Source organism: Phyllobates terribilis, unplaced genomic scaffold, assembly GCF_046119375.1.
Source record: "Phyllobates terribilis strain yellow unplaced genomic scaffold, ASM4611937v1 Scaffold_8__6_contigs__length_399053987, whole genome shotgun sequence".
NCBI classification, from domain to species: domain Eukaryota; kingdom Metazoa; phylum Chordata; class Amphibia; order Anura; family Dendrobatidae; genus Phyllobates; species Phyllobates terribilis.
The window spans coordinates 364019996-364032743 of NW_027362768.1; the positions used below are offsets into that span (position 1 = coordinate 364019996).

Below are 12748 nucleotides of genomic sequence, written 5' to 3' on the forward strand. Positions count from 1 at the left end.
GGATGGTACTCGGGTCTGGAGAAGAGGAGACTCTCCTCCAGACCCCCCCTACCATAGAACCTGTAAAAAAAAAAAAGAATAAAATAAAAAATAAATATTATACTTACCTTCTGATGGCCCCCGGTGTCCTCAGCGATGTCTTTGTCTCTGCTTGCCGGCAACTCGCGATGGTCTGAAAAGGACCTGCCGTGATGTCATTTAGTCATGTGACCGCTGACGTCAGCAGGTCCTTTAGTGTACCGCGAGCTGCCGGCAAGCCAGGACGCATCGAATAAAGACTCCGGGGGCCATCGGAAGGTAAGTATAGATTTATTTTTTGACATTCTTTCGGACACACTATATAAATCCAAGCCGGTTGCATGGATTTATATAGTGTGACCAAGTTGTCAAGCACTTTCCAAGTGATGCTAAAATCGCTTGGAAAGCGCTTGACAACCCGCATGCGGAAATGCATGTGAAGAACGCTTCATATCCGCATGTCCCTGGCAGGAAAAACGCATGTACAATCCGCATGCGTTTTTTCTGCCAGGAAGATGCAGAAATGCTCAGGACAAAAATCCGGAGCATTTCTGCATCGTGGGCACATAGCCTTAAGATGGTCAGGTATGGTGTCTCGTCACCACCAAGATGTTATCACTTGTGTTGCCTAGTAATAGAGTTCCTCCAGAGTTTCCCGTCTTTTGCTTAGGTCTTCCTGCTTCTAAGTGTCATCTTCATGATCTTTGCACTTGTCCTCGCCCTTGTTGCCCATCTTCTTTTCCCTTGACATGTTCCTATGTTCTCCATTTAACTGGGTCATCTCAAAATATGTCCAAATTATGCCGAGATTTTAGCCTGGCCATATGTGCTACAAGTGGAAGTATTGAGTTTCCGAGTCTCTATCTTTCTTTTGTAACTTCTCATCCATGATATTCTTGAATCTTCAAAGTCACCAGTCATTTGTGGAAAGTCAGACTTGTTACGAATCTGTGTAACTTTGTGTACATCTCATGAGTGGTGCCACAGAAACGTAGACATTATCATGGACCAGAGACAGCGAGATGTCTGGTAGGACTTCTCTACGAAGGATAGTGATTGTCTCACATGGTCATTATCTCCTCTGCAGATCCATCCACTTATGCAACAACTCCATACAAAAGAACTTCGAGAACTCCCAAAGTCGTCATCCTCAGGTTCCCGTCGATAACATGTGGTCCAGCGACCAGTTCCGGACGCATCTCCAACGGCTGGGAGACAAGAGAGCCTGGGATCAGGTCATTGTGCCCGGGATGAAGGCGGCCATCATCCATGCCATGCAAAGTGCTCAGGATGTAGTAGAGTTCAGAAAAAGCAGTTTTGAGTTGTACGGAGCCGATTTCATGTTCGGAGAGAACTATCAACCATGGTTGATCGAGATCAATGCCAGTCCAACCATGGCACCGTCCACAGTAGTGACCTCCAGGCTTTGCGCTACGGTTCAGGAAGACACTTTACGAGTAGTGATCGACCGGAAGTACGATCGCAACTGTGACGTTGGCGGCTTTGACCTCATCTTCAAACAGGTACATCCGATAGTCTCCATGGCAAAGGTATCTCTGCATGTCAATAGCCCAAGATGGCAACTAGCTAGCCACTGGGTTACGTTGACCTTCCGTGGTAAATGAATGCAGTAACTTCTCCAAAATGGAGAAGAATAAAAGGTGCAGTTATATTCTGTATGTTGGTAGACTGGGTGAAGTGACAAATCGGGGGGAGGTATATCTCTACAAGACAGATCTGCAGTGGAGGCTTTATAGCGGCCATATCACAGAAACAGAGGAAAATACTGCATCATATATCCGTTTTCTTTCAGCCCGCCGTAGATATGCCTCAATATGTCGGAATCAATTTATTGGTGGAAGGTTCCATGGTAAGAAAGCCTCGTGCTCCTCTCAAGAAGCATCTCAGTGGACCCATCAATGTCAGCTTCTCTCCACCGACCAACCAAAGATCCCTCTCCATGGTGCAAAGCAAGACGTCAAACGCAACATTGCTCATTGGGAACCAAGATCCTTCCAGACAACGGACAACAATCCCATATTCCACATCGAAGTTCTCCCGGAGCACACAACACCCTCACGTGTTAAAAAGGGCAAAGACCACGGTGCTTGGGAAAGAAAACATAGCCGTAGCGGAACTAAAATGTGGACGGGACAGCGTGGAGCTTGTAAGACTGTCCAGCAAGTTGAGGTCGGAGTATAAGGAGACGACCAAAGTGCTGGTGAATGGGAAAAGTGTGTCCAAAGGAGCAGTGTCCCAGCTCCATCAGCGACTGCTTGCTGCTCCTAAACCAGGATTCTCGGAGAAGTCACCATTAGTGAAGCACCTGGCCAACCAAAGGGATGGGATACACCTCAACTTGAAGTTCTCCAGCTTTGACCTAGGAGAAATCCAGCTACTTAAAAACTTTCCAAGGACAGGTAAGAAAGATTTCCCTTGCAAAAGGGATTAATGTATTTAGTGGAAAGCCCCTTTAAGAGGTCGGCTCAATGGTGATATTCAGACTCCAACAGACAATTCAGCTCACTGATCATAGCGCAAGTGCAGCCAATAGTGCCGCACTCAGTCAATGTCGTATATACTGTACTGTCTGCGGGATAACAGTAGGTAGATAAGGGATAGAAGCCATATGGGTAGCTACTATATCATTTTTCTTTCCTTACTTCATATCAGGACTGGACCCCCCCAGGATGCCATGTTTGTTCTGTAAGGGATCTTCTTCAGTAAGCAATACCCTGCATGCAATGTGCAACTGTACCCGGAGCACCAAGCTTCTCTATAAGCCCCTCCGATTCCAGCTCAGCAAAGGAACCAACCTCAGCAAGTTCCAAGAAGGAGCAGAACCGCTCACAGCCCGGGGAACGGCCATCCTCACCTCACTGCTGCTCTGATCACTATGGACATACAGAGAGTGAACGGCAGCTTCTTATATCCAATCTGTGTCCCATGTGTGATTTTACCATGAACGATCCAGACAACCACTTCTACTATTAAGTCCTATTTGTAATTAAATTCACTCCAGAGCTGCACTCACTATTCTGCTGGTGCAGTCACTGTGTACATACATTACATTACTGATCCTCAGTTACATCCTGTATTATACTCCAGAGCTGCACTCACTATTCTGCTGGTGCAGTCACTGTGTACATACATTACATTACTGATCCTGCACTGATCCTGAGTTACATCCTGTATTATACTCCAGAGCTGCACTCACTATTCTGCTGGTGCAGTCACTGTGTACATACATTACATTACTGATCCTGTACTGATCCTGAGTTACATCCTGTATTATACTCCAGAGCTGCACTCACTATTCTGCTGGTGCAGTCACTGTGTACATACATTACATTACTGATCCTGCACTGATCCTGAGTTACATCCTGTATTATACTCCAGAGCTGCACTCACTATTCTGCTGGTGCAGTCACTGTGTACATACATTACATTACTGATCCTGAGTTACATCCTGTATTATACTCCAGAGCTGCACTCACTATTCTGCTGGTGCAGTCACTGTGTACATACATTACATTACTGATCCTGAGTTACATCCTGTATTATACTCCAGAGCTGCACTCATAATTCTGCTGGTGCAGTCACTGTGTACATACATTACATTACTGATCCTGCACTGATCCTGAGTTACATCCTGTATTATACTCCAGAGCTGCACTCACTATTCTGCTGGTGCAGTCACTGTGTACATACATTACATTACTGATCCTGAGTTACATCCTGTATTATACTCCAGAGCTGCACTCACTATTCTGCTGGTGGAGTCACTGTGTACATACATTACATTACTGATCCTGCACTGATCCTGAGTTACATCCTGTATTATACTCCAGAGCTGCACTCACTATTCTACTGGTGCAGTCACTGTGTACATACATTACATTACTTATCCTGTACTGATCCTGAGTTACATCCTGTATTATACTCCAGAGCTGCACTCACTATTCTGCTGGTGCAGTCACTGTGTACATACATTACATTACTGATCCTGAGTTACATCCTGTATTATACTCCAGAGCTGCACTCACTATTCTGCTGGTGGAGTCACTGTGTACATACATTACATTACTGATCCTGCACTGATCCTGAGTTACATCCTGTATTATACTCCAGAGCTGCACTCACTATTCTACTGGTGCAGTCACTGTGTACATACATTACATTACTTATCCTGTACTGATCCTGAGTTACATCCTGTATTATACACCAGAGCTTCATTCACAAATCTAGCATAATCTGCTATTGTACAGGGCAGAATTGTGAGTGCAGCTCCGGAGTATAATGCAGTCTTTAACTTATAATCAGTACAATGTATAAATCATGCAGTAGTCAGGAAGGATGAACGTACTGTAAAATATCGTCATTTATTTATTAAGTGAATACATAAATGACAAGTGTATATGACACGATAAAGCAATTTAGAACTAAATTATTTACAAATGTAAGAAAATAGTTTCATCCACCAAAACCTTTACACATTCTGATCATATAGAATCCCGTCCACGACTGTACGGCAGCTTTCTGCAGCAGGAGCCTCCCCCCAACCTCCCTGTCTGTACTATGGGACCCAGAACCTGGAGCTACCTTTATACTGAGAGTCCACCAGTCAGCCATCTGCTAGCCATACGTGGTGGTCACAGGACCACCCAGTCACTCCTGCCTCAACCGTTATTTACATGTCTGATAAGGAAGGACTATTTCATTTTAAGACGCAAAAGTTCCATTGTCCGCTGGAAATAAGGAGGCGGCGGAGCAGTGAGATGCGTGGGGTGCGCTGCGGAGGGGTCGTCCGGCATCAGCAGCAGCTGCAGGTGAAGGTGCAGAGGGATCCGGTGCACCTGCTCCTCTGTCACATGCATCCTACGGAGAATCGTCTCTTCTATCCGCTGTTATCAAGAAACAAGAGATACATTCAAATGTGTGTAATCCATAAACACCACAGGGAAACAGTCAGCAAGCTGCTGCCGACCACAGATCCGACTGCTCGGCTATTTCATACTTTGATTATAAAATGTGCTGTGGATCTTATTATCTCTCACTCCCTGCAGCCCCTCATAGGAGTATATAACAACACGACACTATATAGCCCCCCGATAAGAGGAGGCGGCGGCAAGTCGTTCCTGGAATTTACATTCCTGCTTTACCTGCGGTCGTGGAGTCGCGAGGTCCAAAGGAACAAAGATGTTCTGCCCTAAAATTTTTGCCACCCGTGAACTGTAAGTATGATCGCCCAGAACCGGACAGAACTGTAAGGAGCAGTGGACTAAAAGCTGCTCCCGATAAACTACAGAGAAAAGAAACGGGAGAAAGAAAAATAGCAAGACACAGATGAAAAATAAACCCGTAGTCAGAGGAGAATTACAGAAATATTAAGACATGTCCATCTCTCATCACCAATATGCAACATCCATATATAATCTAGTGTTACTGCATTACTTATCCTGTATTATACTTCAGAGCTGCACTCACTATTCTGCTGGTGCAGTCACTGTGTACATACATTACATTACTGATCCTGTACTGATCCTGAGTTACATCCTGTATTATACTTCAGAGCTGCACTCACTATTCTGCTGGTGCAGTCACTGTGTACATACATTACATTACTGATCCTGAGTTACATCCTGTATTATACTCCAGAGCTGCACTCACTATTCTGCTGGTGCAGTCACTGTGTACATACATTACATTACTGATCCCGAGTTACATCCTGTATTATACTCCAGAGCAGCACTCACTATTCTGCTGGTGCAGTCACTGTGTACATACATTACATTACTGATCCTGTACTGATCCTGAGTTACCTCCCGTATTATACTCCAGAGCAGCACTCACTATTCTGCTGGTGCAGTCACTGTGTACATACATTACATTACTGATCCTGTACTGATCCTGAGTTACCTCCTGTATTATACTCCAGAGCAGCACTCACTATTCCGCAGACTTCAGAGCTTAACTCAAACAACTCTTAATATATTTCCGTACCGCTCATTGGCTGCAGCTGTAGGAGTGAACACCCGTCTGCAGAGCGGAGAACCTGATACCTCGTCTCGGTTCTCTTCACGTCCCTTCTCTCCAGGCTTCCTTTGGACGGATGCATCACAGGCACAACCTAAAAACACACAATATGCAATTATGTATTACACCAAGAGATGCATCTGCGACCTCCCTGACTGTGCTGTCATAAGAGATTATCTCTGCACTGTGTGGCGGCTTTTTTTAGGGCACCATAAGTAAATAATAAGATGCCTCCAAAGAATGGCCCAGTCTCTCCACAGATCTTGTTTAGGTCGATATCTCATATCCAAGAAACACCATTTCTTTATCTTACCAGATCGAGGTCTCTGATTTTTTCCACTTTTAGCGCCACTTTTATTTCACCTTTGGATGGATTCGGAACCCCGAGAGTTACAGCCCTGAAAACAAGGCGGCATTAACAGCTGTGCTAAGTGTGAAAGCGGCAACAGCAAAGAGAAACATCCACATAGGACTGGAAATACGAAGGCGAGAGCTCACCAGAACGTAGCGAGCGGCCGCGCAGATCTACGACACTCAGAGTAGAAATCCTCAAACTTCTTCGTGGTGACGTAACAAGAAGAGAAGAGAACCAGCCCCGAAGTCTCCCTGCACAAGACAAGCGGAGGTACAGGGGACGCAGCAAGTCCACCGGCACCAACAGGGCAGTATTATAGTAGTTATATTCTTGTACATAGGGGGCAGTATTATAGTAGTTATATTCTTGTACATAGGGGGCAGTATTATAGTAGTTATATTCTTGTACACAGGAGGCAGTATTATAGTAGTTATATTCTTGTACATAGGGGGCAGTATTGTAGTAGTTATATTCTTGTACATAGGGGGCAGTATTATAGTAGTTATATTCTTGTACATAGGGGGCAGTATTATAGTAGTTATATTCTTGTACATAGGGGGCAGTATTATAGTAGTTATATTCTTGTACATAGGGGGCAGTATTATAGTAGTTATATTCCTGTACATAGGGAGCAGTATTATAGTAGTTATATTCTTGTACATAGGGGGCAGTATTATAGTAGTTATATTCTTGTACATAGGGGGCAGTATTATAGTAGTTATATTCTTGTACATAGGGGGCAGTATTATAGTAGTTATATTCTTGTACATAGGGGGCAGTATTATAGTAGTTATATCCTTGTACATAGGGGGCAGTATTATGGTAGTTATATCCTTGTACATAGGGGCAGTATTATAGTAGTTATATCCTTGTACATAGGGGGCAGTATTATGGTAGTTATATTCTTGTACATAGGGGCAGTATTGTAGTAGTTATATTCTTGTACATAGGGGGCAGTATTATAGTAGTTATATTCTTGTACATAGGGGGCAGTATTATAGTAGTTATATTCTTGTACATAGGGGGCAGTATTATAGTAGTTATATCCTTGTACATAGGGGGCAGTATTATGGTAGTTATATTCTTGTACATAGGGTGCAGTATTATAGTAGTTATATTCTTGTACATAGGGGGCAGTATTATAGTAGTTATATCCTTGTACATAGGGGGCAGTATTATGGTAGTTATATTCTTGTACATAGGGGGCAGTATTATAGTAGTTACATTCTTGTACACAGGGTGCAGTATTATAGTAGTTACATTCTTGTACATAGGAGCAGTATTATAGTAGTTATATTCTTGTACATAGGAGGCAGTATTATAGTAGTTATATTCTTGTATATAGGAGGCAGTATTATAGTAGTTACATTCTTGTACATAGGAGCAGTATTATAGTAGTTATATTCTTGTACATAGGAGCAGTATTATAGTAGTTATATTCTTGTACATAGGAGGCAGTATTATAGTAGTTATATTCTTGTACATAGGAGGCAGTATTATAGTAGTTATATTCTTGTACACAGGAGGCAGTATTATAGTAGTTATATTCTTGTACACAGGGTGCAGTATTATAGTAGTTATATTCTTGTACATAGGGGGCAGTATTATAGTAGTTATATCCTTGTACATAGGGGGCAGTATTATGGTAGTTATATTCTTGTACATAGGGGGCAGTATTATAGTAGTTACATTCTTGTACACAGGGTGCAGTATTATAGTAGTTATATTCTTGTACATAGGGGCAGCATTATAGTAGTTATATTCTTGTACATAGGGGGCAGTATTATAGTAGTTATATTCTTGTATATAGGAGGCAGTATTATAGTAGTTATATTCTTGTACATAGGGGGCAGTATTATAGTAGTTATATTCTTGTACATAGGGGCAGCATTATAGTAGTTATATTCTTGTACATAGGGGGCAGTATTATAGTAGTTATATTCTTGTATATAGGAGGCAGTATTATAGTAGTTATATTCTTGTACATAGGGGGCAGTATTATAGTAGTTATATTCTTGTACATAGGGGGCAGTATTATAGTAGTTATATTCTTGTACATAGGGGGCAGTATTATAGTAGTTATATTCTTGTACATAGGGGGCAGTATTATAGTAGTTATATTCTTGTACATAGGGGGCAGTATTATAGTAGTTATATCCTTGTACATAGGGGGCAGTATTATGGTAGTTATATTCTTGTACATAGGGGGCAGTATTATAGTAGTTATATTCTTGTACATAGGAGGCAGTATTATAGTAGTTATATTCTTGTATATAGGAGGCAGTATTATAGTAGTTATATTCTTGTACACAGGGTGCAGTATTATAGTAGTTATATTCTTGTATATAGGAGGCAGTATTATAGTAGTTATATTCTTGTACATAGGAGGCAGTATTATAGTAGTTATATTCTTGTACATAGGAGGCAGTATTATAGTAGATATATTCTTGTACATAGGAGCAGTATTATAGTAGATATATTCTTGTACATAGGGGGCAGTATTATAGTAGATATATTCTTGTACATAGGGGGCAGTATTATAGTAGTTAAATTCTTGTACATAGGGGGCAGTATTATAGTAGTTATATTCTTGTACATAGGAGCAGTATTATAGTAGTTATATTCTTGTACATAGGAGGCAGTATTATAGTAGTTATATTCTTGTATATAGGAGGCAGTATTATAGTAGTTATATTCTTGTACATAGGGGGCAGTATTATAGTAGTTATATTCTTGTACATAGGGGGCAGTATTATAGTAGTTATATTCCTGTACATAGGGGACAGTATTATAGTAGTTATATTCCTGTACATAGAAGCAGTATTATAGTAGTTATATTCTTGTACATAGGAGCAGTATTATAGTAGTTATATTCTTGTATATAGGGGGCAGTATTATAGTAGTTATATTCTTGTACATAGGGGGCAGTATTATAGTAGTTATATTCTTGTACATAGGGGGCAGTATTATAGTAGTTATATCCTTGTACATAGGGGGCAGTATTATGGTAGTTATATTCTTGTACATAGGGGGCAGTATTATAGTAGTTATATTCTTGTACATAGGAGGCAGTATTATAGTAGTTATATTCTTGTATATAGGAGGCAGTATTATAGTAGTTATATTCTTGTACACAGGGTGCAGTATTATAGTAGTTATATTCTTGTATATAGGAGGCAGTATTATAGTAGTTATATTCTTGTACATAGGAGGCAGTATTATAGTAGTTATATTCTTGTACATAGGAGGCAGTATTATAGTAGATATATTCTTGTACATAGGAGCAGTATTATAGTAGATATATTCTTGTACATAGGGGGCAGTATTATAGTAGATATATTCTTGTACATAGGGGGCAGTATTATAGTAGTTAAATTCTTGTACATAGGGGGCAGTATTATAGTAGTTATATTCTTGTACATAGGAGCAGTATTATAGTAGTTATATTCTTGTACATAGGAGGCAGTATTATAGTAGTTATATTCTTGTATATAGGAGGCAGTATTATAGTAGTTATATTCTTGTACATAGGGGGCAGTATTATAGTAGTTATATTCTTGTACATAGGGGGCAGTATTATAGTAGTTATATTCCTGTACATAGGGGACAGTATTATAGTAGTTATATTCCTGTACATAGAAGCAGTATTATAGTAGTTATATTCCTGTACATAGAAGCAGTATTATAGTAGTTATATTCTTGTACATAGGGGCAGTATTATAGTAGTTATATTCTTATACATAGCGGGCAGTATTATAGTAGTTATATTCTTGTACATAGGGGGCAGTATTATAGTAGATATATTCCTGTACATAGGGAGCAGTATTATAGTAGATATATTCTTATACATAGGGGGCAGTATTATAGTAGTTATATTCTTATACATAGGGGGCAGTATTATAGTAGTTATATTCCTGTACATAGAAGCAGTATTATAGTAGTTATATTCTTGTACATAGGAGCAGTATTATAGTAGTTATATTCCTGTACATAGGGGCAGTATTATAGTAGTTATATTCTTGTACATAGGGGCAGTATTATAGTAGTTATATTCTTGTACATAGGGGCAGTATTATAGTAGTTATATTCTTGTACATAGGGGCAGTATTATAGTAGTTATATTCTTGTACATAGGGGCAGTATTATAGTAGTTATATTCTTGTACATAGGGAGCAGTATTATAGTAGTTATATTCTTGTACATAGGGAGCAGTATTATAGTAGTTATATTCTTGTACATAGGGAGCAGTATTATAGTAGTTATATTCTTGTACATAGGGAGCAGTATTATAGTAGTTATATTCTTGTACATAGGGAGCAGTATTATAGTAGTTATATTCTTGTACATAGGGAGCAGTATTATAGTAGTTATATTCTTGTACATAGGGGCAGTATTATAGTAGTTATATTCTTGTACATAGGGGCAGTATTATAGTAGTTATATTCTTGTACATAGGGGCAGTATTATAGTAGTTATATTCTTGTACATAGGGGCAGTATTATAGTAGTTATATTCTTGTACATAGGGGCAGTATTATAGTAGTTATATTCTTGTACATAGGGAGCAGTATTATAGTAGTTATATTCTTGTACATAGGGAGCAGTATTATAGTAGTTATATTCTTGTACATAGGGAGCAGTATTATAGTAGTTATATTCTTGTACATAGGAGCAGTATTATAGTAGTTATATTCTTGTACATAGGGAGCAGTATTATAGTAGTTATATTCTTGTACATAGGGAGCAGTATTATAGTAGTTATATTCTTGTACATAGGGGCAGTATTATAGTAGTTATATTCTTGTACATAGGGGCAGTATTATAGTAGTTATATTCTTGTACATACTTTGGTGCAGCTTTCACCACGTGAAGCTCTGACTTGATCTGCAGGATCCGCTGTAGTTCTGGGAGCACAGACATCACTGAATTTCCTTCCGCATTTCCTGCTGAAAGAAAAGACGACATTGTGCGCAGTGTGAATGGCTCCTGGACACCTGACTCCATATTACTGTCTTCAGAGCCGGATTTGCGGCTCACCTACCTGTAATGGGCAGTCCCTGGGGTTTGCTGATGGCCACTAGTGGACCTAAAGATAAAATACAGCTGTAAATGGGATTTTATAATCAAACCCGAAACTGCAGTGTAAAGCATGGTGGGGAAAACCAAAACCAACTGAGAAGGATTTATTTAATAATAAATATTCAGGTAAGTGTCACAGAGATAACGTGGGATGTGAGCCCCCATTATAATGTAGGTGTCAGAGGAGGAATATGTGACCCCTGTACAGACCTGCCATATACACCACGTTCTGTGCCAGGTGTTCACACAGCGACTCCCGGGTCATCGAGTCCACACTGGGGACGCCCGGGCAGCTCAAGATGCTGGATTTCACCTCTTGGGGTCTGGGGGGAGGTCTGCGCCCCTTGGCCTCCATCTCCAAATGCTCCTGATACCTGCAAACGAAGAAAAAAAACAAAAAAAAACACAAGTTGTGGTGAGTAGTATACCGTGGCTACACTGATTACGAGGTAATGACGTGGGCACAGAAGTAAGATGCGTCCACACTGCCAGCAGGGCCGGGTAAGGGCCACACTGGGGGCACATTGTCACTAACAGGGTCCAGCACCCAATACTGGATGAATCTGGCACATCACCAGGGGTTGGGGGTGCTAAAGGTGGCGCTCTCCTTACTAGGGGGTCCCCTGAGAGCGGCGCTCTCCTCGCTGGGGGCCCTCAGAGTGGCACTCTCCTCGCTGGGGGGGTCCCCGAGGGTGGCGCTCTCCTCGCTGGGGGGGGGTCCTCAGGGCGGCACTCTCTTTTCGCTGGGGGGTCCCCAGGGCGGCGCTCACCTCGCTGGGGGGGTCCCCAGGGCGGCGCTCACCTCGCTTGGGGGGTCCCCAGGGCGGCGCTCACCTCGCTTGGGGGGTCCCCAGGGAAGCGCTCACCTCGCTGGGGGGGTCCCCAGGGCGGCGCTCACCTCGCTGGGGGGGTCCCCAGGGCGGCGCTCACCTCGCTGGGGGGTCCTCAGGGTGGCCCTCAGGGCGGCGCTCTCGTCACTAGGGGTCCTGTGCTGCAGTTCCTCTCCCCGCCCCTTTGTCTGTTTCCCCCTTGACCCGCCCCCTCGCACTCACCAGGGCGTCGAGCATCGTCCCCTCGCACAGCCGGGGCCGCCTATCCCGGACACGGTTCTCCAGCCGCTCCTGACCCGCCGGTACACAGCCGTCATTCCCGTCACTCACACACTGACCCCGCTCCCTGCACTGATCATGCCGCTCTCCTGGCAGCTGACATCTTGCCCCTCACTCCGCATGCGTGCAACTCGTCCCCGCGCTCAGCCTGC

At 42.3% G+C, this 12748-nt stretch overlaps 2 protein-coding genes across 4 annotated transcripts in view; one reads left to right on the forward strand and one right to left on the reverse strand.

Annotated features, from left to right (window-relative positions):
• Positions 1–3089, forward strand: part of TTLL3 (tubulin tyrosine ligase like 3) — a 28419-nt gene extending 25330 nt beyond the window's left edge. For both annotated transcript variants that reach the window (XM_073644811.1, XM_073644812.1), the window contains 3 exons: positions 1106–1541; positions 1832–2438; positions 2692–3089. In XM_073644811.1, the coding sequence (XP_073500912.1) occupies positions 1106–1541; positions 1832–2438; positions 2692–2909 (1261 nt within the window). In that variant the 3' untranslated portion in view covers positions 2910–3089. The remainder of the gene's footprint in view (positions 1–1105; positions 1542–1831; positions 2439–2691) is intronic.
• A 1292-nt stretch (positions 3090–4381) lies between these two features.
• On the reverse strand, positions 4382–12748 carry RPUSD3 (RNA pseudouridine synthase D3). 2 transcript variants are annotated; one of them, XM_073644815.1, is made up of 9 exons: positions 12540–12748; positions 11698–11861; positions 11450–11494; positions 11255–11351; positions 6553–6660; positions 6368–6452; positions 6022–6148; positions 5181–5320; positions 4382–4922 (listed from the first exon to the last, which is right to left on the reverse strand). In XM_073644815.1, exons 1-9 carry the CDS (start codon positions 12632–12634, stop codon positions 4731–4733), a joined length of 1053 nt encoding a protein of 350 aa, XP_073500916.1. In that variant the 5' UTR covers positions 12635–12748; the 3' UTR covers positions 4382–4730. The 2 variants fall into 2 exon arrangements, with proteins under 2 accessions (XP_073500916.1, XP_073500915.1); XM_073644814.1 differs by having other exon boundaries at positions 11255–11354.

Coding starts and splice junctions, on each gene's coding strand:
- RPUSD3 (XM_073644814.1), bottom strand. CDS start 12,634: ATGACGGCTGTGTACCGGCGGGTCAGGAGCGGCTGGAGAACCGTGTCC. Junction 6,453..6,552: donor CGGCCGCTCGCTACGTTCTG/GTGAGCTCTCGC, acceptor CCTTGTTTTCAG/GGCTGTAACTCTCGGGGTTC. Junction 4,923..5,180: donor TCGCGACTCCACGACCGCAG/GTAAAGCAGGAA, acceptor TCTTGATAACAG/CGGATAGAAGAGACGATTCT.